We start from the raw sequence: 24,544 nt of genomic DNA, 5'->3' as shown, positions 1-24,544 counted from the left end.
CCTCTTCTCGGTTAGGGGGTATTTACATACCCTGCAGTGTTACTGAAAGGATTGTAATTAATGCTTTGAGTGACTGGCACATAACTAGTGCAGAGATGACAGATGAGCAACTAGGTCTGTCTCCAGGCCCAAAGCATGGTAATAGGAGGTGTGGAGAATGAAACATAACTGAAAGGTGCAGAGAGGGAGGGGTCATCTTAAAAAAACACTGGCGGTCCTTCTCCTGGCAGCACTCAAGTAGCAGCTGAATGATCATTGTGAAAGGTGCTTCAGAAGGCCTTTCTATTCATTCCTAGGATTTCTTCAGTTTCTGAGGTCATAAAAAGAAATGTCTAATTTAAAGAGAAGAAATTTCTGTATGGTTAAATGCCAGAGTAAAGAAGTTAGTACAGTGTCTGTGCTGTATAGTTATACAAATGAAACCGAAGAGAGAAAATTCATGACTGCTTCTAAATTGTCACTGAAAATACAATTTAAAGGTTTATTGCAGTCTGTGTATTTTTAGTTTTTCCTTTGGTAATAATCCACATAGTTGATAGTAAAAAGCACATTAGGAAATTCTATCATTTTCAAATATGGAGCTTGTTTGGGTTAATTATTAATCTGGAAACAGATGAGTTTGCAGGCTAGTAATTTTTGTGCTCTGATGTGCTTTAGAGACAAGAGCATTGGGCTGAATCATCAACCAACTGGAATCTATTCCAAATTCCAGGTTTTCTTCTGCCTGGGCAATGTGACCATTAGCAGGTCTTTATTTTATTTTTAAAATATTATTTTTATTGATTTTAGAGAGAGAGGGAGAGAAAGAGAAGTATCGATTTGTTTCACTTATTTACCCATTCATTGGTGTTTTTTTTTTTTTTTTTTTTTTTGAGAGAGAGAGGGACAGATAGGGCCAGACAGGAAGGGAGAGAGATCTTTGTTGCAGCATCTTAATTGCTTATTGATTGCTTTCTTACTGGGGGATTACAGCAGAGTGAGTGACCCCTTGCTCAAGCTAGCAAACTTGAGCTTCAAGCCAGTGACCTTTGGGCTCAAGCGAGTATCCATGAGGTCATGTCTATGATCCCACACCCAATCCAGTGACCCCGCACTCAAGCCAGTGACCTTGGGGTTTCGAACCCAGGTCCTCTGCATCCCAGTCTGATGCTCCATCCACTGTGCCACCATCGGGTCAGGCCATTGGTTGATTCTTATATGTGCCCTGGCTGGGGATTGAACCTGCAACCTTGGTGTATCGTGATGATGCTCTAACCAACTGAGCTACCTGGCCAAGGCCATGATATGAGCAGGTCTTTAACTTCTCTGTGCTCAGATTCCTTATTAATTCAATGAGGTCACCCCTTCCCTGTCAGGTAGTATGTGTCAAACATTTTGAACTCCTGAGATTAAGGCCAATTGCTACTGGGATTATATTTATTCATAATTAAGCAACTCTCAGCAGGTCAGGTACAAGTTATTAATGAGGAGAAAGGCAAAATTTGCATAAAATTTAATAAATGATTCTAATTGTGCAGTGTGGATCCTGCACAATTTCATGAGGAAGAACAGAGAACACCGTTTAGCTTTCTAGGTTTTTCCCTATATGATATAAAACCCTTTTCAGATACTGATAAGATAAATTCAAAATTCTTTTGTAAAGACAAATATAACAAATCTACCATTCACTTTGGAGATTTGGGTTTTAGATTCACTTCTTATAAAAAATAATCTGACCTCTTCCCCCTGTCCCAAACCCCTGAGACTTGGAAAGGATTAAAAACCCAATTTGGAGCTCTTTCAAAGGATTTATTTGCTACAGAATTGCTTGAGCCCACCAATAAGAACTCAGGATTTCTATGTTGAAAGAATTTTACTCACTGCTTTATTCTTACAAGTGCTTCAACATTCAGAAAAGAATCTTTTTGCCAGCATTTGGCATGTCTAGAAGAGGTTAGAAAAAGTTAAAATCTATAGAATAAGGTGTCTAAAATAGAAAAAACCCCAAACATTTAAAAATTCCTCATTTAGACAGGTCCTGAGTTGAAATCACAATCATCTGCAAAAAGAACATTTTAGGTCAGAAATGTTGAACTGTATACTCCAGATCCCGACCTGGACCTGACTGCTGAGGAGTCCACACACTACATGAAAGTTAAGAGAGATGCCATTCAGTTGGCCAATTCCAGCATGTGACCTACCTGGCTTGTGAAGTATCATAAATCTCTTAAATCCAGACTTCCTGGTTCTCTGATGCCGATTGTCTTAATCTAATTTCAATACTTTTTAAAACAAACAAAAAATTTCCTTGCAAGGTTACACATTTAAATATTTGTTGCTTGTGGATAGACACAGAGAAACCAAGTACTGAGGTGAACTAACAATCAGTGATGGAGCTGTGAATCTCTGGATGGCCAGGTAAGCTGTGAGAAAAACGCCTCGCTGGCCCTGCCCTGGCTGTGCACACCAGAGCTGAGAGTCCCGGCAAGGTCAGCCTGAGGAGGGTGTGAACCCCAGCAGCTGCTCGATGGGTTTAAATCGCCACTCATCTGCCTCCAGCTCTTCTACCAAACCAGCTAGTTTTTCCATCCGAGCAACTTGCTGATCTGTAAAGAGTCAAGAAGGTAATATATTATAAAATGTATTTCCCATGAGATAGTTAACACTACCAACATGATGATTGGTTTAAAAGTATTTCTACAAGGACTTTTTCCTTCAATAGTCTAGTAATGGGGTCCTTACTCTATATTAGTCAAAAGACTTAAATATTTTTTTTGTGTGTGACCAAGACAGACAGAGACAGAGAGAGACACACAGAGAGAGACACACAGATGGGACAGACAGACAGGAAGGGAGAGAGATGAGAAGCATCAGTTCTTTGTTGCGGCTTCTTAGTTGTTCATTGATTGCTTTCTCATATGTGCCTTGACTGGGTGGCTACAGCACAGCAAGTGACCTCTTGCTTAAGCCAGCAACCTTGGGTTCAAGCCAGCTACCATGAGGTCATGTCTATGATCCCACACTCAAGCCAGAGACTCTGCACGCAAGCTGTGTAAGCCCGTGGCTCAAGCTGGCAACCTTGGGGTTTTCAACCTGCGTCCTCTGTGTCCCAGTCTGACGCTCTATACACTGTGTCAGTGCCTGGTCAGGTCAAAAGACTTAGATCTTAAAAAAAAAAACAAGAAAAAGAAAAAAGTGGCCCTGGCTGGTCTGCTCAGTGGATAGAGCATTGGCCTGGGATGTGGATGTCCTGGGTTCAATCCCCAGTCAAGGGCACACATGAGAAGGGACCATCTGCTTCTCTTCCCGCCCCTCTCCCCCTTTTCTCTTTCTTCCCCTCCTGCAGCCAGTGGTCCAGGTGTCAGCCTCAGGCGCTGAGGATAGCTTGGTTGATTCAAGCATTGGTCCCAGATAGGGGTTGCCTGGTGGATCCTGGTCAGGGTGCATGCAGGATCTCTACCTGCATCTCTGTCCCTATCTCCCTTCCTCTCACTTAAAACAGAAAACAAAAGACAAAAAAAGATATAGTACTTATCCTCCATGCCACAGTAATGCATACTAAAATCCTAGGGTTTCTGGCAATTACAGCTCTCCTCCCAACATTATGCCTTAAAATAACCTTGGGGGTGGGGCACATAGTTCCCTAATGTATAAATGAAGGCCTGGTGAGGCAGGATGGAACAGAAACGGAGCTGCCAGGACCTCCGAGTCCAGGTAGACCACGAGTATGACAAATACTTGAAGAAGATGATGATGATGGTAACCAGCGTAGGGTAACAGTAAAAGGTTCCAGACAGAAGAGGAGGAAACAACAAAAGGGTAGGAAGCATTAACTCCTCTAGAAAACTAACTCCTTTAACTTCAACTTTAAGCCCTAATGAGGACATTATGTCTGGATTATGTCTGAATGTTCTTATCTACTAGTAATTTAGAAAGTCCACTTAAAGAGCCTTGATGAATTTCAGGAGTTTGACACAGCACACTGACCTTTCTGAATCTCTCTCTCTCCCATCTGCCCTGCCCCTGTAAATGTATTCTCCCAGTTAAGCATACAACACTCGTGTGCTTACCATGTTTCACCTGTTTCAGCGTAGACGCCACTTGATAGCTGAAAACAGATTCACAAAGGAATCTCTCAGAGCCATCTACAAACAAAAGAGAAGATGTTTTCATCTGCTCTAAGGGTTTTATGGCTCCTGTACACAAAATAACATGTCCATTCTTTTACTTTCTTTTACTTTCAGGGTCTACTTTTCAGTGTTTACAAAGAGGGCTTCTGTTTCATTTAGAACGAGCACTGCTCTGTTATAAAAGCTACTTCTTCTTTCTATACCTAGAATATTAAAATAGTTTCTCTACTTGTTTAAGAATTTAAAAATAGTGTTTAAAAAAAACCTCAGTCTGATGTCCTGGCCAACACTTCCTCTCTTCCAACCCGATAGTTCTTAATGTTCTCCTATTCTGTATGTCAGGCAAAACTGCCAGCTGACACATTTGGCCATGTGACCACTGTGCTATCAAAATACAAAGGTACATCAAAACTTGAAATCATTTCATTCTAACAAGCTGAGGGAAAAATAGCTGTTGTTGATTTTTAGTATATCAAATTACATCCCTATGACCATGACAAAACACTGCTGGGAAATTTCATCCTGTCAACGCAAATTGTAACCTTGATTTTCCAACTGAACCAAAACACTGCAATTTGGACGGTGATAAGAGTATAGTACAATTGCAGAACCTAGCACTGTGCTGGTGCCAAGAACTGGCAACAAGAAGGTAGCTAACTCCGTCACCACAGCATTTGGAAGATGATTGTGAAATACAAGCTAGCTCATGTTATTGTCAGGCAAGGGCTGATACAGCAAAACATATCTCAAAAGACATAGTGTTCATGAAGGAAAATGTGACTTTTAGAAGGGTAGCTCAAAACATTTGGAGAAGGTACTTTATTGCAAAAATCCTACAGCAAATGGAGGGAGGACACAGCTGTCTTTTTTCAGGTGGTAGTTCATGCCAGCACTACTACTAGGTGTCCACTTATGGAAGTGACAAGGAGTTAGGACTAACACCTTCTGACTTCATGCTGAGTTTCACATAAAGCAGATTTTATTTCAGAAGTCATGGTAAACAAAAAGGGAAAACCACAGATATTGCATCCAGATGGCTTGCCTATACAACCAGGAGGACTGCTTTTGTCCGATATTATCTTCATAACTGATGCAAAAGGAGGAAAATATAATTATTTTCATATATATTATGTATTATTTCAAAATATAATTTATTTCATAAAGTGATGTACACTGTAGGAGGAGTGTTACATTCTTTAAATTCAGCCTCTTTTCTACATACTGTGCTATACGGAATATGAACCTATCTTCTCCTCCCACTCCTATTCCTCTGGCTGAATGCAAATAATCTGTGGGCACACCATTTAGATGCACTGAGCAAAAAAAATTACTTTCAATTAACTGAATATTCTACTGACTGTCCAGTTTAAAGATCTAGGTAAGCTAATGATATCACTTGAGTTTTTTAGATAACTGGGCAGCATGTAACTATGAATTCCACTCCGGGAAGAGGGACTGTATGAACATTTGATACCAATGATGCAATTTATTGTGGATCTTCTGTGTAGATATACTAGTATTCATTATCTTATTCACACCCTTGCTTTAAGAGTCAAATTTTAACTGAAGTTTTATTTTAGAAAGAGCAAAGCATAGAGAATTAGAGCTCATTTCTGAGGTGGTTTGATCTTGAACTATCCTGAACTTTAAGATTTCAAACAAGGCAGTGGGGATTATGGGCTACAAGGATCAGGCCAAAATATTTTTGGAAGCTCTTGGAAGTGCTATCTTTTACTTACATTTAATCACTTTTAAGCATTAGGATAAAATGCTTAAATTGTAACATTTGCATATTTCCCCTGGTAATAAACTTCAAAGCAAAAGGATAGAAGCTAATCTTTCAAAAAGGCACTTTCTATGCCTTTGCCACCATCACTGCCACTCTCTATGCCTTTGCCACCATCACTGCCACTCTCTATGCCTTTCCATATGCCTTTGCCACCATCACTGCCACTCTCTATGCCTTTCCATATGCCTTTGCCACCATCACTGCCACTCTCTATGCCTTTGCCACCATCACTGCCACTCTCTATGCCTTTCCATATGCCTTTGCCACCATCACTGCCACTCTCTATGCCTATGGAACACACTTTTGCTGATTTGCAGCTCTGTATTAACCACAAAGTCCATTGCTTATTAGCCACATCCTATTAAATGTGATATCTGTACTAATCTAAAGCCTGGAATTTCTCCAGAGAGGAGTCAGCCTGGGGCAATCTGTCTTCTATTTAGAAACTGTAATCAAACCCTTTGCAACACACCAAGTAGCAACACATTAGTTTTCCTCTTAAGAGACAAGCAAAGGTTATAAATAGTGAAAAGTTCAGTAAATTGCCCAAATCTAATACCACTGCAGCTCTAAAAAATAAGATGCTAACAAATTCATTTAAAAGAATATTACCTCACAGCAGGAAATAAGACAAAATCAGATAATTTTTTTTTTTTTTTTTTTTTACAGAGACAGAGAGAGAGTCAGAGTGAGTGATAGACAGGGACAGACAGACAGGAACGGAGAGATGAGAAGCATCAATCATTAGTTTTTCGTTGCGCATTGCGACACCTTAGTTGTTCATTGATTGCTTTCTCATATGTGCCTTGACCGTGGGCCTCCAGCAGACCAAATAACCCCTTGCTGGAGTCAGCGACCTTGGATCCAAGCTGGCGAGCTTTTTGCTCAAGCCAGATGAGCCCGCGCTCAAACTGGCAACCTCGGGGTCTCGAACCTGGGTCTTTCGCATCCTAGTCTGACGCTCTATCTATTGCGCCACCGCCTGGTCAGGCAAAAATCAGATAATTTATACTGGCCTACAGTTTCATTAAAATCCAGCCACTTCTGGGCTGGAAAGCAGTGTCTAATTTGCTCAATAATGACTGCGTGAAGACAACCTTAGCCTAGGGAAGGATGCTGGAAACTACGCAGAGGTCCCCAAACTTTTTACACAGGGGGCCAGTTCACTGTCCCTCAGACCGTTGGAGGGCCGCCACATACAGTGCTCCTCTCACTGACCACCAATGAAAGAGGTGCCCCTTCTGGGAGTGCGGTGGGGGGCCAGATAAATGGCCTCAGGGGGCCACATGCGGCCCGCGGGCCGTAGTTTGGGGATGCCTGGATGCTTATGTGAGGTGTTATCAGAGAGTAGGTAGGTGAATAAAAAAGTTAATTTACAAGGTTAACTATAGATTATTTGGGTTTATTACCCTAGATTTAGGAGGATACAAGATCAAATTGAACCTGTTAAACAGCATCCAACCTTGATTTTGCAGGAAGCATCAACTCCCTTATGTGCCTTGACCAGGCAAGCCCAGGGTTTCGAACTGGCAATCTCAGTGTTCCAGGTTGACGCTTTATCCACTGTGCAACCACAGGCCAGGCCCAACCTTGATTCTTTTTTTTCCCCAACCTTGATTCTTGATCATTCCTTTGAACAAGCAACTCTTCTTACTCTATTTTCATATTCAATCAAACTACTGTTAAGAAAAATGGTTTGGTACATGGTATAGTCACTGCAAAACAGTATCGCCTATAAATATGGTAAAAGATGGCTTTTCAATACAACATTCCTATTATCTCACATTTAGGAGTACTCTTTCCAATTTAACATTCTTGATTTGACCAGGACAGTTTAGGGATTGCTATCTCTAGTTTTCCATAAGTGTAAGCACCTAAGAGCACTTTAAAATATGGGAGAAACTTTAAACTTAAGAGACTCGAAACTGTGCACTGTGAATTTATACTTAATAAATTCATCCTACATTAGAAAGCCAATACATTCCTTCATAAAACACACTGAGATTGAATTTTATTTATAGTTCTCTCCAAATAGAGATATGGAGAGAACTGTAACCTGTTAGAACATCAACATTAAGACTAATCTCAGAAACCTTTCCTCTTTCAATGTTTCTAAGTAATCTGGTATGTACTGACAAAGAATGCTTATAGCTTTGAGACGAAGGAGGTATCTTCAGTATTAAATTCCTCCTGTAGCTAGAACTGAAATGACTTCAATCCCAGAGTCTACTGTCAAACATTGATTCCGCTTCTGCTGCTATAAAACTCATTAAGGAACTTAGTTATTTTTTTTGTCATTGTTATTCATTAAGCAATTTAAATGCCTCTACTTTTTGATTTTTTTTGTGGGAAACTTCCTAAATTCCAGGTCTCTGCTTTACAAAATTGAAGTCATAATATATTTTTAGTGTCAAATATGGTAAGCAAGGCCCCAATTACTACCTCCAGACTCAGTGACAGTAACTTGAATATTTAGTAAACACAACTGAAGAAAATGAAAAGGCAAAGACAGAAGTTCAGACTGTCTGAACTTGAACCTGTTCACTGTTCACTGTTACCCTGTAGGTGTGTCACTGTTACCCTGTCGTCTACTTCACTAATCATGATTTAAGCCAATTTTAGAAAGCCTTTTGGTCCCAGTCTTTCCGTATTTTCCTGTTAAAATGATTCTTCTATTTGCCCTAGCTTAACCCAAAACTCTGCTTTTTATTATACCTGATATAAATGAATAAAGATCACTCCAGAAGCTGACTCCTAAGTATAGTTTGTACCTTAGATATTTTCAAATTAAATATACTTACTGAATTTCAAAATAAAGTGAAAAAGATCAATATATAATTAAGTGCAAAAATGCTAAAATCAAATAGATTTTGAATTCTTCATAGGTTTTTTTGTTGACTTTTCCCAAAATATGATAAATAGTTTAATAGTTAAGGACTACTTGTATGAGACTCTCCTGGGTGTTGGTCAAAATGAAGATTCCTGGGCTGTATCCTAGACTAATTCAGACTCTCTAAGGTGGGCCAGAAATGTGGATTTAATTAAGCCCTTCAGGTGATTTTTATGCTCCCCATTAAGAATTTATTGATGTAGCTCCTAAAGTGACATGTATGTGATGAATTCCAGGTACCATGACATTTCATGCTTAGAGCCTATGCCCTGATCTTGCCCAGCCAGTTTGCAAATGTGTGCTGAGTAAGATGGTGGATAATATGATACAGGATTCAGCTCCAGTGCTAGTAAAACCACACGGCACAGTCTTGGAGGGGCCAGCATGGTCATCTCCACATATCTATCTCTAGTTTAACTACATAAGACAGAAGAGATCAAACCTAATCACAGGGAGACAGGCTGGTCCCAGGGTAAAGCAAACTGGAGCAGGAGGTCAAGAGAAGTCCTGGTTTCAGTGCTGAGTTTGTCTTTCCCACGGTCACGGTCAATCACTTTAACTTTTCTGGATCGAAATAACCCTCGATGACCTTGATTTTCAAAGTTTTTTTTAGCTCCAAAGTTCTGATTCTAGAGATTTGTGTCGTAAAGATATTATTTTGAAATGAGAACAAAAGATGAAATTTGGAGCTGAAATCAGGGCAAATTCTCCTCTAATCCACTTAATAGCGACTTTATAATGAACATTCATTGCAGGTCTGAACCCAATTAACAGCAAAAAGCAGCAGGAGCTCACCTTCCAACATCTCCCCCGCTCCTTTGGGGTAGGTGAACAGAGCTTTCCGTGGAGGGGCAAGGTCTGAGACACTGAAACCAGACCCAGTGACAGAACTTCCACTGACCCCACCGGCTGAGGAGGACGAGGACGAGGCAGCCATTTCCTTTCTAGTACATTCTTACTTCACTGCAGAGAAAGAAAAACACAATCGGCAGTTCATGGGATTGAGAATGACAACATTTCATTCCAGCTGCCATAAAAGCCAGTGTAAGTTTAGTAAAGAATTATTTATTTATTTATTTTATTAAGTGAGAGGCTGAGAGGCGGGGAGGCAGAGACAGACTGCGCATGTGTACCGGCCGGGATCCACCTGGCAAGTCCCCTACCAGGGTGATGCTCTGCCCATCTGGGGCCACTGCTCTGTTGCTTAGCAACCGAGCGATATTTTTTTTTAGCACCAGAGGACAACTTTGCTTGAACCATTCAAGCGTGGCGGTGGGGATGGAAGAGGGAGAAACTAAGAGAGAGAGAGAGAGAGGAGGGGGAGGGGTAGAGAAGCAGATGGTCATTTCTCCTGTGTGCCCTGACTGGGAATCAAACCCGGGACTTCCACATGCTGGGCTGGTGCTCTACCGCTGAGCCAACTGCCTAGGGCCAGTTTAGTAAAAAATTAGCTCCCTTTTTTCTAACTTAACTACTCCTACAACCATTTATTGATGCCTCAGGCAAAAATGTCACTCAGGATTTTAAGTGAAGATATATTTACTCTTAGTTTTTCTAATCAAAACAGTTCTTCTTACCATTAATAAACTGTTTATGTCACTTGGGATTGACTGTGGGTGATTTATGGGCGATGAAAGGTTGTGCCAAGGTAGCAACTGACTGAGGAAATAAATTATGAGGATAAAACAACCATAGAATAGTTTGTCTTGGATACATCCTGACCAAAGGCACAGCAAAAATTCACTTATAAAATTTTCCAAATAAAATTCCAGAATAACACTGTGTTCTGTTCCCAAGGAAGGGTAACTGGTTAGGAAATACATATTGGCCCTTTTATTAAAATGAAAAAACAAACAAACAAAAATACTTTCCATCCAAATGCAATACGCAAGTTGGTCACTTGGTGGCATCCCAAGACTGGGACAAAATAACTGAAGAAATAATTTCAGGACTCACGCCCTATTAGGAATAAAACAGCTGTTGAGTGTTTCATCCCATGTCATATTAAAAAATCAAAAAGTGCAAATATAAGTGAGAAAATCTATACTGAATACATAATTCCTTACAAAAGTTCAAAAATACACTAACTTTGCCATAGACACATTTATCATATATTTACAAAAGATTCTAAAAAATGTTCAAAAAAAACAGTCTAGTACTGTGCTAACAGAACTTTCTGTAATTATAGAACTGTTCCAATGTTCTAGTTCTGCCTGTCCAATATGGTAGCCACTAGCTTCATGTGGCTATTAAACTTCGGTGACTGAAAAATCTGTATTTTATATTTTATTTAGCCTGGCCGGATAGCTTGGTTGGTTAGAGCATTGCTCTGAAGCACAGAGGTTGTCAGTTTGATCCCCAGTCAGGGTACATACAGGAACAGCCCAATGTTCTTTCTCTCTCTCCTCCTTCCTCTCTAAAATAAAAATAAAAAAAACCCAGGCCCTGGCCGGTTGGCTCAGCGGCAGAGCGTCGGCCTGGCGTGCGGGGGACCCGGGTTCGATTCCCAGCCAGGGCACATAGGAGAAGCACCCATTTGCTTCTCCACCCCCCCCCTTCCTCTCTGTCTCTCTCTTCCCCTCCCGCAGCCAAGGCTCCATTGGAGCAAAGATGGCCCGGGCGCTGGGGATGGCTCCTTGGCCTCTGCCCCAGGCGCTAGAGTGGCTCTGGTCGTGGCAGAGCAACGCCCCGGAGGGGCAGAGCATCGCCCCCTGGTGGGCAGAGTGTTGCCCCTGGTGGGCGTGCCGGGTAGATCCCGGTCGGGCGCATGCGGGAGTCTGTCTGACTGTCTCTCCCTGTTTCCAGCTTCAGAAAAATACAAAAAAAAAAAACCCAGAAAAAATTTTAATGTTAATTGAAATTTGGCCACATGTGGCTAGTTGTTACTGTACTGGAAAGTGTAGCTCTAGTACTTCGACTAAAAGAATGACTTTAAACTGAACTGTATACTTTAAATTGGCTAATGGTTAATTTATGTTATGTGAATTTTAGCTCAATTAAAAAAAGATAAAAATGACTTTAAACATATTTTTAAAAATGAATTCCCTTTTTAATTTATTATATATTTTAAAATTTACTTACTGATTTTTTTTTTTTTTTTTTTTTTTTTTCATTTCTGAAGCTGGAAACGGGGCGAGACAGTCAGACAGACTCCCGCATGCGCCCGACCGGGATCCACCCGGCACGCCCACCAGGGGCGATGCTCTGCCCACCAGGGGGCAATGCTCTGCCCATCCTGGGCGTCGCCATATTGCGACCAGAGCTACTCTAGCGCCTGAGGCAGAGGCCAAGGAGCCATCCCCAGCGCCCGGGCCATCTTTGCTCCAATGGAGCCTTGGCTGCGGGAGGGGAAGAGAGAGACAGAGAGGAAAGCGCGGCGGAGGGGTGGAGAAGCAAATGGGCGCTTCTCCTGTGTGCCCTGGCCGGGAATCGAACCCGGGTCCTCCGCACGCTAGGCCGATGCTCTACCGCTGAGCCAACCGGCCAGGTCTACTTACTGATTTTAGAGAGAGAGAGAGAGAGAACGGAAGAGAGAAAGAGACAGAAACACCATTCTGCTCCTGTAAGTGCCCTGATCAAGGATGGAACCTTCAACCTCTGAGTATTGGGATGACACTCTACACCAGGGTAGTCAACTTTTTATACCTACCGCCCACTTTTGTATCTCTGTTAGTAGTAAAATTTTCTAACCACCCACCAGTTCCACAGTAATGGTGATTTATAAAGTAGGGAAGTAACTTTATATAAAATTTATAAAGCAGAGTTACAGCAAGTTAAAGCATATAATAATAATTACTTACCAAGTACTTTATGTCGGATTTTCGCTAAGTTTGGCAGAATAAATCTTTATAAAACAACTTACTATAGTTAAAGCTATCTTTTTATTTATACTTTGGTTGCTCCTCTACCACCCACCATGAAAGCTGGAACACCCACTCGTGGGCGGTAGGGACCAGGTTGACTACCACTGGTCTAAACCATTGAGCTGCTTGGCCAGGGCTGAATTTCTCTTTTTAATGCCCAGAGAGAATTTTGGCTGAACTTTTAATTTTGCTAGTAGCATAATGAATAAGTTTGTTATAAAAAGTTGAAACTTATTTTTGAAAAAAATAGGAAAACTGCGGAAAAGCTATGCAAGTATAAATCCTATATATGCATAATCCAGTTTCCTAGCAAGGAAAATAATATACTGTGCTTTTCTGAAAATCTGGCTGTTCTGTTTCCTTAATTCTTTTTTTTTTAGAGAGATACAGAGACACAGAGAGACAGACAGGAAGGGAGAGAGATGAGAAACATCAATTCATAGTGCGGCACATTTAGTTGTTCATTGACTGCTTTCCCCTATGTGCCTTGACCAGGAGGCTACAGCCAAGCCAGTGATGCCTTGCTCAAGCCAGCAACTTTGGGCTCAAGCCAGCAACCATGGGGTCATGTCTATATCTCACTGAAGCTGGCAACCCTGCGCTCAAGCCGGCGACTTCAGGATTTCGAACCCGGGTCCTCTGCATCCCAGTCCGACGCTCTATCTACTGTACCATCACTGGTCAGGCCTGTTTCCTTAATTTCCTTTTTTCTTTATTTTAGTGAGCGAGAGAGAAAGACAGAGAGAGAAACATACAAGAAGGGAACGAGATGAGAAGCATCAACTTGTAGTTGTGTCACTTCAGTTTTTTTTTTTTTTAATTTTTCTTAAGTGAGAAGCAGGGAGGCAGAGAGACTGACTCCTACATGCACCCTGACTGGAATCCACCCTGCAAGCCCTCTATGGAGGATGCTCTGCCCATCTGGGGCCGCTGCTCTGTTGTTAGGCAACAGAGCTATTTTAGCATCTGAGGCTAGGCCTAGGCCATGGAGCCATCCTCAATGCCTGGGCCAACTTGCTCCAACTGAGCCATGTCTGTGGGAGGGCAAGAGAGATAAAGAGAGAAAAGGGAGAGGGTGAGGGGTGGAGAAGCAGACGGTCACTTCTCTTGTGTGCCCTGACCAGGAATCAAACCTGGGACATCCATATGCCAGGTCAACCAACGAGTCAGGCCACTTTAGTTGTTCACTGATTGTTTTCTCATATGTGCCTTGGCCCAGAGGCTCCAGCCAAGCCAGTGACCCCTTGCTCAAGTCAGCAACCATGGCATCATGCCAATGATTCCCATGGTGGTCCTCTAACTCAAGCTGGTTAGCCTACTCTCAAAAAGGATGAGTGCGTGCTCAAGCTGGGGACCTTGGGTTTTGAACCCTGGGACCTTAGCATCCTAGGTCAATGCTCTATCCACTGTGCACCACTGGTCAGGCCTTTTTTCTTAATTCTGTTATGATGTTTTAAGGCTGTGGGGGAAGCTGACCTCAGTTTCTGATTTCATTAGATGTCTATAAGTAATACTGATCAATAACTGTGTGGGATATGGGAACAATAAGGCAGCTGCTATAATTAGAAAGTCAGCCTATTTAAATATGCAAACTGACTAATGACATTTTCAATCTTATATTAGATCACCTTTCCCTTTTTCCTCTGAGCTCTATAACTTTCCAAATTGTATGCATATGCATAGAGGCAACACCTTTTGAAGTCAGACTCATCCAATCCTTTGGATCACACCAGCTCAAAATATAGCTTGATAAGTTTTAAAATTCTCTTTAAACAAACTTAAACAGTTAAGGACCAGGTCCAAATTTCTAAGTGGATTCATTCCTGTTGAGATCTAAATAAAGTATACGGACAACTTTGCTATCTTTTGGAGAGTAGCTCAGTCTTATTTTAGAGAGGAGAGAGAGAGAGAGAGAGAGAGAGAGAGAGAGAGAGAGAGAGAAGGCAGGGGAGTGGAAAGCATCAACTCTAAGTAGTTGTTTCTCCTATGTGCCTTGATAGGGCAAGTTCTGGGTTTCCAACCAGCGACCTCAGCGCTCCAGGTCTACACACTGCTCCACCACAGGTCAGGTGCTCAGGCTTATTTCCCAACAGTTCAGAATAGAACCTACTGAGAACTGTTTATACAGTCACCTAAGATTCAAACTCTAATCTTTTTTCTACACCTTGATATATACTTTATTCAGTTGCAAATGCAAGGGATACTTTACATTTTGAAGTCAAGTAGCTCAGCAGAGCACTCAAGCTGACTGCCAGTTAGTATAGCTTCAAAGGCTAGACAAGTGTGACTTCTAATCTGAATATAATCAAAGAAATTCCTTTTCATTCTATTTTCTTTCAAATTCAGAGCTACTATCATTCAATACACAAAACAGCAGGGTTGAAAACTGGAGTGCAAAATTAGCACAAAGCTAACTTTAACATAAATAAGCAGTTTTATGCAGAGGTGAAAAGATATACCTAAGTAATTTAAAGCTTTAAAGATTTAGGTTAAATTTTGAATGGTATCAGCAGGTGGTAACAGGAGTTAAACTATATAATAAACCTTAGTCTGTAACTGCTCTATGAAGACAGGCATTCTGATCACCAAAACCAAACAGAATGCCTGGCCTATACTAAGTAGCTATTGATTTAAATAAATGTTTGCTACATGAACTAAACATTTCACAGGAATCATATGATTCCATAAAGGTCATCTAATCAAACTTCTTCATTTTATAGAAAAAACAAAACAGAGGCAGAGAGACTTTAGCTCATTTGCTGAGACATTTTCAAGCAATGCCTTTGTTGGCATGTCATGTGCCATGTGAGAGATGAAACAGCATAATGGTTAAGAAGAGCTCAGACTCTGAAGCCTCTAGGCCTGTGTTCATGTCCTGGTTTTGCTACCTGCTGTATGACTTTGGACAAATCACTTAAGCTCTGTGTTCCTCAGATGCCTCATCTCTAAAATGGGGATAATAGTATCTACCTCAGAGGTGTCATGAAGGTTAATATAACTAAAACATCTAGAACAGTTAAAGGTACAGTAAAAATAATAACTATTCAAATCACTAATGGATATTTACTCTTGAATCTTTTTTTTTCTCTATGCAGACCCATTTTTCATACTTATTTATTATGAATTAATACACTCATGGGAAAGTTCTAATTCTCTCCAATATTGCGTCAGCAAGCTCCTCCAGGGAAAAAGGTCTGCTCTGGAAGAGGAAAACTCTCTATTTGTGCACTTCACACTCATTTTAAGGTTCATGATCTTAGGAAGACTGCTGTGATCTAAGAAAGGGGGAAGGAGTCATTTTTCTACCTTCAAGTCCTAGCATAAGTTCTGGTCAAGATGGCCAAGTAGAAAATAATAACGAATATCAACTGTAATTGAAAAAAGAAACAAACACCTAGCATGGAGCCTGGATCACAACCTTTTCTGCATGAATGATGAGTAAATGACAACACAGGGCTGGCAGCTCAGCAAAGGTTTTGCAGAGGATAGAGAAACTGTTTTCTTCCTCATTCTGCAGACCTATCAACACAACCGTATCCTACTAGGCTGCCAGGCCCAAAGTAGGTGGCACAGTACGACTTTGTTGAATGAATACATATTGATGGAGTAAACTGGAGTTTGGCCAATCAGGAAAGCTGAGACTATGGACAACAAAGATCCTCATAGGAGAGTAATGCTTCTTTGGGGTGTGTGTGTGTGTGTGTGTGTGTGTGTGTGTGTGTGTTCCAGAGAATGGCTGTGTCCACACTAAGATAATTAAACATTTACTTCACATACGACAGGGATGACCCCGTAATCATATACTACTTTCCTTCCAGATATATGCCTGTTTTAAAAAAAAAATCCTTCCTTTTGAAAATTCTCCTGGACTCTGAAGGAGGTACTGTGGTACAATGGCAAGTTTTTATAAGCAATAATTAAATTCCATCAACAAGTCGTTCCATGGTGTGCCAGTTAAATAGCTGGATTACCATTCAAATACACGCTGCAGGTAAAAACGGGTGGGCTGGCCTGACCAGGCGGTGGTGCAGTGGATAGAGCATTGGACTGGGATGCCGAGGACCCAGGTTCGAGACCCCGAGGTCACCAGTTTGATCGCGGGCTCATCTGGTTAGAACAAAAGCTCACCAGCTTGGACCCAAGGTCGCTGGCTCGAGCAAGGGGTTACTCGGTCTGCTGAAGGCCCCGGGTCAAGGCATATATGAGAAAGCAATCAATGAACTAAGGTGTTGCAACGCGCAACAAAAAACTAATGATTGATGCTTCTCACTCTCTCCGTTCCTGTCTGTCCCTGTCTATCCCTCTCTCTGACTCTCTCTCTCTGTAAAACAACAACAACAACAAAAACAAACAAAAGAAAACGAGGGGGCTGGAGAGGGGAGGGGTAGAAGGCCAGTAACTCCCAAACTAAGCCACACTTCACCCGCAACCTCAATTCGGTCCCAACGGGCCACCGCGCATGCGCCAATGGCAGGCACGCACGCGCACTTAACCCGTCCCGCCTGAGGAAATTTCCTTATACACGCCCTCTACAACAGGCTCCTGTTTCTCTTAGCTTCTCCATTTTACTAGTCCCAGAAGGTAGGATCCCAAGGATGAACTCTCTTTCCACCAAGCTCCTGAGGGTCCCTGAACCCTTGGCTACTCACCTCTGCGATTTTGGCTCTTCCCCCTACAGCCCCCTTCAGGGCCAGCCGGAGCGGCCGCGCACACAACGCGAGGACGGCGGCGCGCTCGGGTCGCGTAGTGGTGGGCGTGGCCGGGGCGGAAAGGCGCGGGGAACGCGTTCCTGGAGGGAATTTCCGGGGCCTGGCTGCTCTATCGCCTACCGAGGTTTCCCTGCAGTTGCGGAGTCGTCTTCAGTTGTGCTGTCGAACTCGTGTTTTGTTTTTTTATTCCTTCGCTTTTGACTCAGGGCTTCAGCTTCCCGCTTGACGTTGCTCGTCTGCTTTCCTCTCCCCCTCCAAACCAGCACGGAGCAGGGTTAGATTGGGTTTTCCCTCTAACTTCCGAGCAGTTGCGTAGCGCAGTGCTGGACAGGGAGGGCCGGTGACGATTGTGCTGTCTCTGAGGCAACTCTCTTCTTCCAGAGCTCCTGGTCTGAGGGCCTGGCCTTGACATTATTAGTCTTGTGGAGGGCCAAATATATATATATATATATATATATATATATATATATATATATATATATATATATATATATATATTTTTTAGAGGTCCTGGGGGAATAAAGTACTAGAGTGGACTGCCTAATTAAACATGTATTGCTAAAAAGAAAATAAATTTTTGCTAATTATGCCCTCTCCATTCCAAGTCTCATTTCCTTCTGTTATTTGTTTAAAACACGAAGTTTCTCATCCGCTCTGTAAGCAAACGACATTTAAGTGACTTTCTTGCTGAGGGTAATACATGGTCTGAGTATTAGTGTACATATTTATTAAGGACCTGAGGACCTGTTTTCCTCTGTTAAGCTGTGTAGTTTGGGCCTCAAGACTTTCCTACGTGGTAGGAACATTGGTTGGACTTAAACACAGCCAGCCCATAAGCAACCCTTATTTCCTGAATTATTGATTCATTAAATTGTGACTAGGAGCTTGGCTTCATAGTGAGTGGTTTGTTGGGCAGTTGCCTATGGAAATTGCATCCTTCCCTTCAGCAATGTGTTGGTTTGAAGAAGCATGCTGGTTAAGTCATATTTTAACTTCGTAGGCAACTGGATCTAATGGTTGGGTGTATATTTCAGACACCTCTGAAAGTACACTAGGGTTTTTTCCCCCCTGAAGGATAAGTGTATTAAAATATCTCTAAATATCTTCATTATCATGCGGCATAGAAAGAGTGAAATACTTTGCAAATGGTTAAACATACAAGGTTGCATTTTACTGCTCTTTGGTTGAAGTGATGAACAGACCTCTAGTCTTTCTTTGAAAACCATGCACAGTGTCTATATAAAGGGCTCAATATCTTTTAATCATCTTTTTTGGAGTGCTGAGTACTTTACAAATTGTTATCTAGAGTGAGCCAGGAATGAAATACCGTAATGGAAAATGCAGCAGTTTACATAAAACAGCTTACCAACGGGGGAGGCCTAATGGAAACAGTGCTGCTTTTGCTTAAGATGTTCTGTGGACTGATGCCCAATTATGTCCTTAGAGGTAGAGCTTTTTTTCTGATTAAAACAAAAGGTAAGGTGATCATTTTTTCCCTAGGATTTCACTGGAATATTATTTGGGGAAGTATCATGGAAGTTCTGCGCCCACAGCTTATAAGAATCGGTGGACGAGTTTATAGGAAGAATCCTATTCAAGAACAGACGTACCAACATGAAGAAGAGGAAGAGGACTTCTATCAAGGTAATCCTGGTTGCTCTTTGGTCAGATTAGAAGTAATATATTCTCTGTATTACAGAAGCTGTTTTGTTTTATTTCAGTGTATACTGCTCAAAAAAAAATTAGGGGATATTTCAAAATGAATATGAAGTGATAAAATAAAGAAGTATGTGATTTTTTTTTTATTAAACAAGAACATCAGAAAAGCAACGACAAGTTAAAGAAAGTTGTTCAGTTATGCTAATAAGATGCAAAACTAACTTTTATCTCATTGGTGAAAATCCACTGTACAAAAAGCTGAAAGTACTGGAGTATCTGTATGTTCCTTGATCCCCTAATTTTTATGAGTAGTGTATTTCTTTGTACGTATCAAAATTGGAGATGATTGGCTTCTCATAGCTCCATTTGTGTCGACGTCTAAGGGGACAGATGTGTTTGAGTCTGATGAGGTGTTCTCAGTTGCAGTCAAGTTATGTTTTTTTTTATCTTTGTACAGAGGCTTAAATGTAATGAAGGGTAATGTAGTAAATTATTAATATTAGCCATTAATATTTTGTGATAAAAGTAACTTCCCTTTCTCTATAAAGTTGTGAAGTAATATATATGTTATTAAAATAAATGAATATATGTATTTTACCCAATAACATTTCAGCCCAATCATATTAGCTGTTGCTATTGTTATTTTTCTTTTCTTCTTTGCAGAAGAGAAAATATAGGCAGTTCCAAGTATACAACTTTATTATTGCATAGAGATAATTTTAAGAAATACATTAAACATTCAAGATGGATTTTAAATATCCTGTATAAGCAGGCTAATTAACTTGGGCTTGGTTTATGAATAAATTGGCAGGGAATTTCAGGTTCTCTGCTTTCTTTTCCTGTTGCTTTATAAGCTTTCACATTGGGACCTCAGGCTTGGGAGTTAGTCTCCTTCCTGATGCTGTCCAGTTATTTCCTTCAGCCTCAGGGCCTTCAAGCTCCTTTATTTCACTTTGTCTCTGCTGTATGGATTAAGTTCTCTCCGTATCACTCCTATTTTATTCACTGGAGGAATTTTGTGTCTTTTTTTTTTTTTTACAGAGATAGAGAGAGGGACAGACAGGAACGGAGAGAGATGAGAAGCATCAATCATCAGTTTTTCGTTGCGACACCTTAGTTCAGGGGTCGGGAACCTATGGCTCGCGAGCCAGATGTGGATCTTTTGATGACTGCATCTGGCTCACAGACAAATCTTTAATAAAAAAAATAATAACAATAAAAAATAAAACATTCTCATGTATTACAATCCATTCATTTCCTACCACTCATGTTCATGGTTGCGGGTGGCTGGAGCCAATCACAGCTGTCCTCTGGGACAACACCAAATATTTATTAGATAATGCGTAAGGTACACGGGTCGTTGTATGGCTCTCATGGAATTACATTTTAAAATATGTGGTGTTCATGGCTCTCTCAGCCAAAAAGGTTCCCGACCCCTGCCTTAGTTGTTCGTTGATTGCTTTCTCATATGTGCCTTGACCTTGGGGCTACAGCAGATCCAGTAACCCCCTGCTCAAGCCAGCGACTTTGGGTCCAAGCTGGTGAGCTCTGCTCAAAACAGATAAGCCTGCGCTCAAGCTGGTGACCTCAGGGTCTCGAACCTGGGTCCTCCACATCCCAGTCCGACACTATCCACTGCGCCACCGCCTAGTCAGGTGGAATTTTGTGTCTTAAAACAAAAAACAACTGAGTTGCACATTTTTTCTTTCTTTTCTCTTCTTTTTTTTAGAGAGATAGGCAGATAGAAGAGAAGGGAGAGAAATGAGATGTATCAATTCGTATTGTAGCACTTTAGTTGTTCAGTGATTGCTTCTCATAATATGCCTTGACTGGGGGCTTCAGCTGAGCCAGTGACCTCTTGCTCAAGCCAGCGACCTTGAGCTCAAGCCAGTGACCTTGGGCTTCAAGCCATCGACTATGGGGTCATGTCTATGATTCTACGCTCAAGCCAGCGACCCCACGCTCAAGCTGGTGAGCCTGCACTCAAGCCAGATGAGCCCATGCTCAAGCTGGCGACCTTGAGGCTTTGAACCTGGGACTTCAGTGTCCCAGGTCAATGCTCTATCCACTTTACCACCACCAGTTAGGCTGAATTGTACATTTTAAGAGGATGAATATTATGTTGTGTGAATTACATATCCATAAAAAAATAATAAAACTTTTTTTTTTTTATTATTTCTTAGCTTTCTAGGAGAAAACAGTTGGGAGAAACAGTGATATTTACATACTACTTTTCCAAGGTTCCATGACTGAAAGATTTGAAATAGCATGTGTTTTTTATTCTTTTTCTTCTAAGAGCAGGTCACAAGGAATGTCAGAGCAGTGCTCTACAATGTAAAGTGTCATCTTGTTGTGTATGTGTGTGTGTGTGTTGCTTTCTTTAAACCTCAAGAGTGGTTGACAGCTGGGGAGAAGACTGTTGTCCACAAAGCAGCAGCTCTGAGCAAGATGTCATGGTTTCTATGCAGGCTTAATGGAGTGTGCAGAAGAGCCCTGTGATGTCTATGAGGTGGTGCAGACTCAACAAGGTTTCCAGTGTACTGTGAAGGCCCCCAGCCTGCTGTACAAGTGAGTGAGGTCCTGAGTAGCTTCATGTGGAGACATTTCCGGGAAGCTGACTCTTCTCTTTTCTACACTTAATTGCAATACTTGATTACTAGTAACACAATAGTTTAGTGTTTAATGTCCTAGAATTTATTTTTATTTAATCATTTTTGTTTTTAAATTACAGTTGACATACAATATTATATTTGTTTCAGGTGTACACTGCAGTGATTAGACATTACACAACTAAGATATCATCCCAATAAATCTCGCACCCATCTGACACCATACCTAATTATTAAAATTTTATTGACTATATTCTGCATCCTGTACTTTACATCTCCATGACTATTCTGTAAATACCAATTTGTACTTCTTAATCCCTTCACCTTTTTTCACCCATCCCGCAACCCCTGTCCTATCTGGCAATTGTCAATATGTTCTATGAATCTGTGAGTCTATTTCTGTTCTGCTTGTTTGTTTACTTTTTTTTTTAGATTCAATTGTTGATAGATATGTATTTATTGCATTTTATTATTTGTATTTAATTTTTTTTTCTTGTTTTTCTTCTTAAAGAAGACCCTTTAACATTACACGTAATACTGTTTTGGTGGTGATGAACTACTTCAGCTTTTTCTTATCTGGGAAGCCCTTTCTTTTATTTTGCGAGAGAGAGAGAAGGAGGGAGGGAGGGCGGGACAAACAGACAGTAAGAGAGAGAGATGAGAAGCATCAATTCATAGCTTCTCAGCACCTTAGTTGTTCATTGATTGCTTTCTCATAATTGCATTGACCTGGAAGGGGGGGTGCTATAGCAGAGTGAATGACCCCTTGCTCAAGCCAGTGACTTTAGGCTCAAGGCAGCGACCATGGGGTCATGTCTATGATCCCATGCTCAAGCTGGTGACCCTGCGCTCCAGCTGTTGAGCCTGTTCTCAAACTGGATGAGCCTACACTCAAGCTGGTGACCCTGGGGTTTCAAACTTGGGTCCTCTGCATCCTAGGGCGATGCTCTATCCACTGTGCCTATGCCTGGTCAGACTGGAAAGCTCTTTATATATCCTTCAATTCTAAATGATAGCTTTGCTGGGTAGAGTAATTTTAGTTGTAGGTCCTTGGTATTCATCACTTTGTTTCTTGCCAATCCCTTCTGGCCTGCAGTGTTTCTGTTGAGAAGTCAGTTGATAGTCTTATGGGAGCTCCCTTATAGATAACTAACTGTTTTTCTCTTGCTGCTTTTAAGATTCTCTCTGTCTTTAACCTTTGGCATTTTATTTTATTTAATTTTAATTTTTTTAAGTGAAAGGAGGGAAGAGATTGCTATTGGCATGTCAATGGGAGGGATTTACCCCAAGCTGATTGGCTGTCTACCTACTTGGTATGCTGGATCTAGGGGCTTCCTAGGAGGTTCAGGCCATGGTCAGCCACCACCTCTGCCCTGTCCGGAGCCACCCAGCGTGAGCTAGAAAACAATCTGCCGATGGCTGATACTTGCGCTGGGCTTGGAGGTGCCACGCCGTGAACGAGGCTGCTGCTAGTGACAGACCTGGGACCACTTAACAAGACATATGAGGCACACTGAGGCCAGGTGCTGCTTTTTGAGATACTTTAGTAAAGTGAATGTGGGGCAGCTGTGTTAGGCTTGCTCGCGGGTTTACTGGCTGCAAGCACTTTGCTTGATTAGTGCATGAGCATGTGGCAGAGGCATCAATTCTTCATTGTGGCACATTAGTTGTCATTATGGCATCAATTCTTCAATGTTGCACATTGATTGCTTTCTCATATGTGTCTTGACCAGGGGGCTCCAGCCTAGCCAGTGACCCTTTGCTCAAGCCAGCAATCTTGGGCTCAAGTCAGCAACCTTGGGCTTCAAGCCAGTGAAGCTGGCAACCCCATGAATAAGCTTGTGAGCCTGCACTCAAGCTGGCAACCTTGGGGTTTTAAACCTGGGTCCTCAAGTGTCCCAGGCCAATGCTCTATCCACTGTGCCACTGCCTGGTCAGGCTAGAACTGTCTTACTACCGTAGATCTTAATGGAAATAGTTGGGCTTGATTAGCCCATCTAAAAACAAAGGCATACTTAGACTAGTCAGAATGTCTATCATGAATAAATCAGCAAGCAAAAAGTGTTTGGCGATGATGTGGCAAAAACGGAACTCTTGTGCACTGATGGTGGGAATGCAAAATTGTGTAGCCACTATGGAAAACAGTATGGAGGTTTCTCAAAAATTTAAAAGTGAAACTGTCTTATGACCAAGCAATTTCTACTTCTGGGTATATATCAGAAGAAACCCAAAATACTAATTTGAAAAGATATGTGCACCCTTATATTTGTTTCAGTGTTATTTACACTAGCTAAGATAGGAAGCATCCTAAGGGTCCATCAGTAGAAGAATGGATAAAAAAGCTGTGGTAGATATATACAATAGAATATTACTTGTCTCTGAAAAAGAATGAAATCTTACCATTTGCAGCAGTGTGATTGGCCCTAAAGCAGGGGTCAGGAACCTATGGCTCGCAAGCCAGATGTGGCTCTTTTGATGGCTGCATCTGGCTCGCAGACAAATTTCTAATAAAAAAAATAATAATGTTAAAAATATAAAACATTCTCATGTATTACAGTCCATTCATTTCCTACCGCTTATGTTCATGGTTGTGGGTGGCTGGAGCCAATCACAGCTGTCCTCCGAGACAACACCAAATTTTTATTGGATAATGTGTAACGTACACAGGTCGTTGTATGGCTCTCACGGAATTACATTTTAAAATATGTGGTGTTCATGGCTCTCTCAGCCAAAAAGGTTCCCGACCCCTGCCCTAAAGGTTATTATGCTAAGTGAAATAAATCAGAGAAAAATAAATACTGTATGATTTCACTTATATGCAGAATCCAAAGAACAAAATAAACAAAACAGAAACAGACTCCTAGATACGGAGAATAAACTTGATGGTTGCCGGAGGGGAAGGGGGTTGGAGGGCTG

The 24,544-nt window shown here is 41.4% G+C and overlaps 2 protein-coding genes across 3 annotated transcripts in view; one reads left to right on the top strand and one right to left on the bottom strand.

The window, feature by feature from the left end:
- Positions 1 to 1,767: 1,767 nt before the first annotated feature.
- On the bottom strand, positions 1,768 to 17,385 carry ANAPC16 (anaphase promoting complex subunit 16). Its single transcript, XM_066348623.1, has 4 exons — positions 17,301 to 17,385; positions 9,584 to 9,751; positions 4,050 to 4,124; positions 1,768 to 2,585 (listed from the first exon to the last, which is right to left on the bottom strand). The coding sequence occupies exons 2-4, from the start codon at positions 9,723 to 9,725 to the stop codon at positions 2,470 to 2,472; spliced, it is 333 nt and encodes a 110-aa protein (XP_066204720.1). The 5' UTR covers positions 9,726 to 9,751; positions 17,301 to 17,385; the 3' UTR covers positions 1,768 to 2,469.
- The window catches only part of ASCC1 (activating signal cointegrator 1 complex subunit 1), a 110,393-nt gene continuing 102,998 nt past the window's right edge, over positions 17,150 to 24,544 (top strand). The window contains exons 1-3 of one of the 2 annotated variants that reach the window (XM_066348622.1): positions 17,150 to 17,232; positions 18,861 to 19,004; positions 21,488 to 21,587. In XM_066348622.1, coding sequence (XP_066204719.1) covers positions 18,893 to 19,004; positions 21,488 to 21,587 — 212 coding nt within the window. In that variant the 5' untranslated portion in view covers positions 17,150 to 17,232; positions 18,861 to 18,892. Of the gene's footprint in view, positions 17,233 to 17,498; positions 17,635 to 18,860; positions 19,005 to 21,487; positions 21,588 to 24,544 lie in introns of those variants that run through there. The other variant, XM_066348621.1, reaches the window with a different exon arrangement.

This window comes from Saccopteryx leptura, chromosome 9 (assembly GCF_036850995.1).
Source record: "Saccopteryx leptura isolate mSacLep1 chromosome 9, mSacLep1_pri_phased_curated, whole genome shotgun sequence".
In the NCBI taxonomy this organism is placed as follows: Eukaryota; Metazoa; Chordata; class Mammalia; order Chiroptera; family Emballonuridae; genus Saccopteryx; species Saccopteryx leptura.
This window is presented reverse-complemented; position numbering and strand designations above follow the sequence as displayed.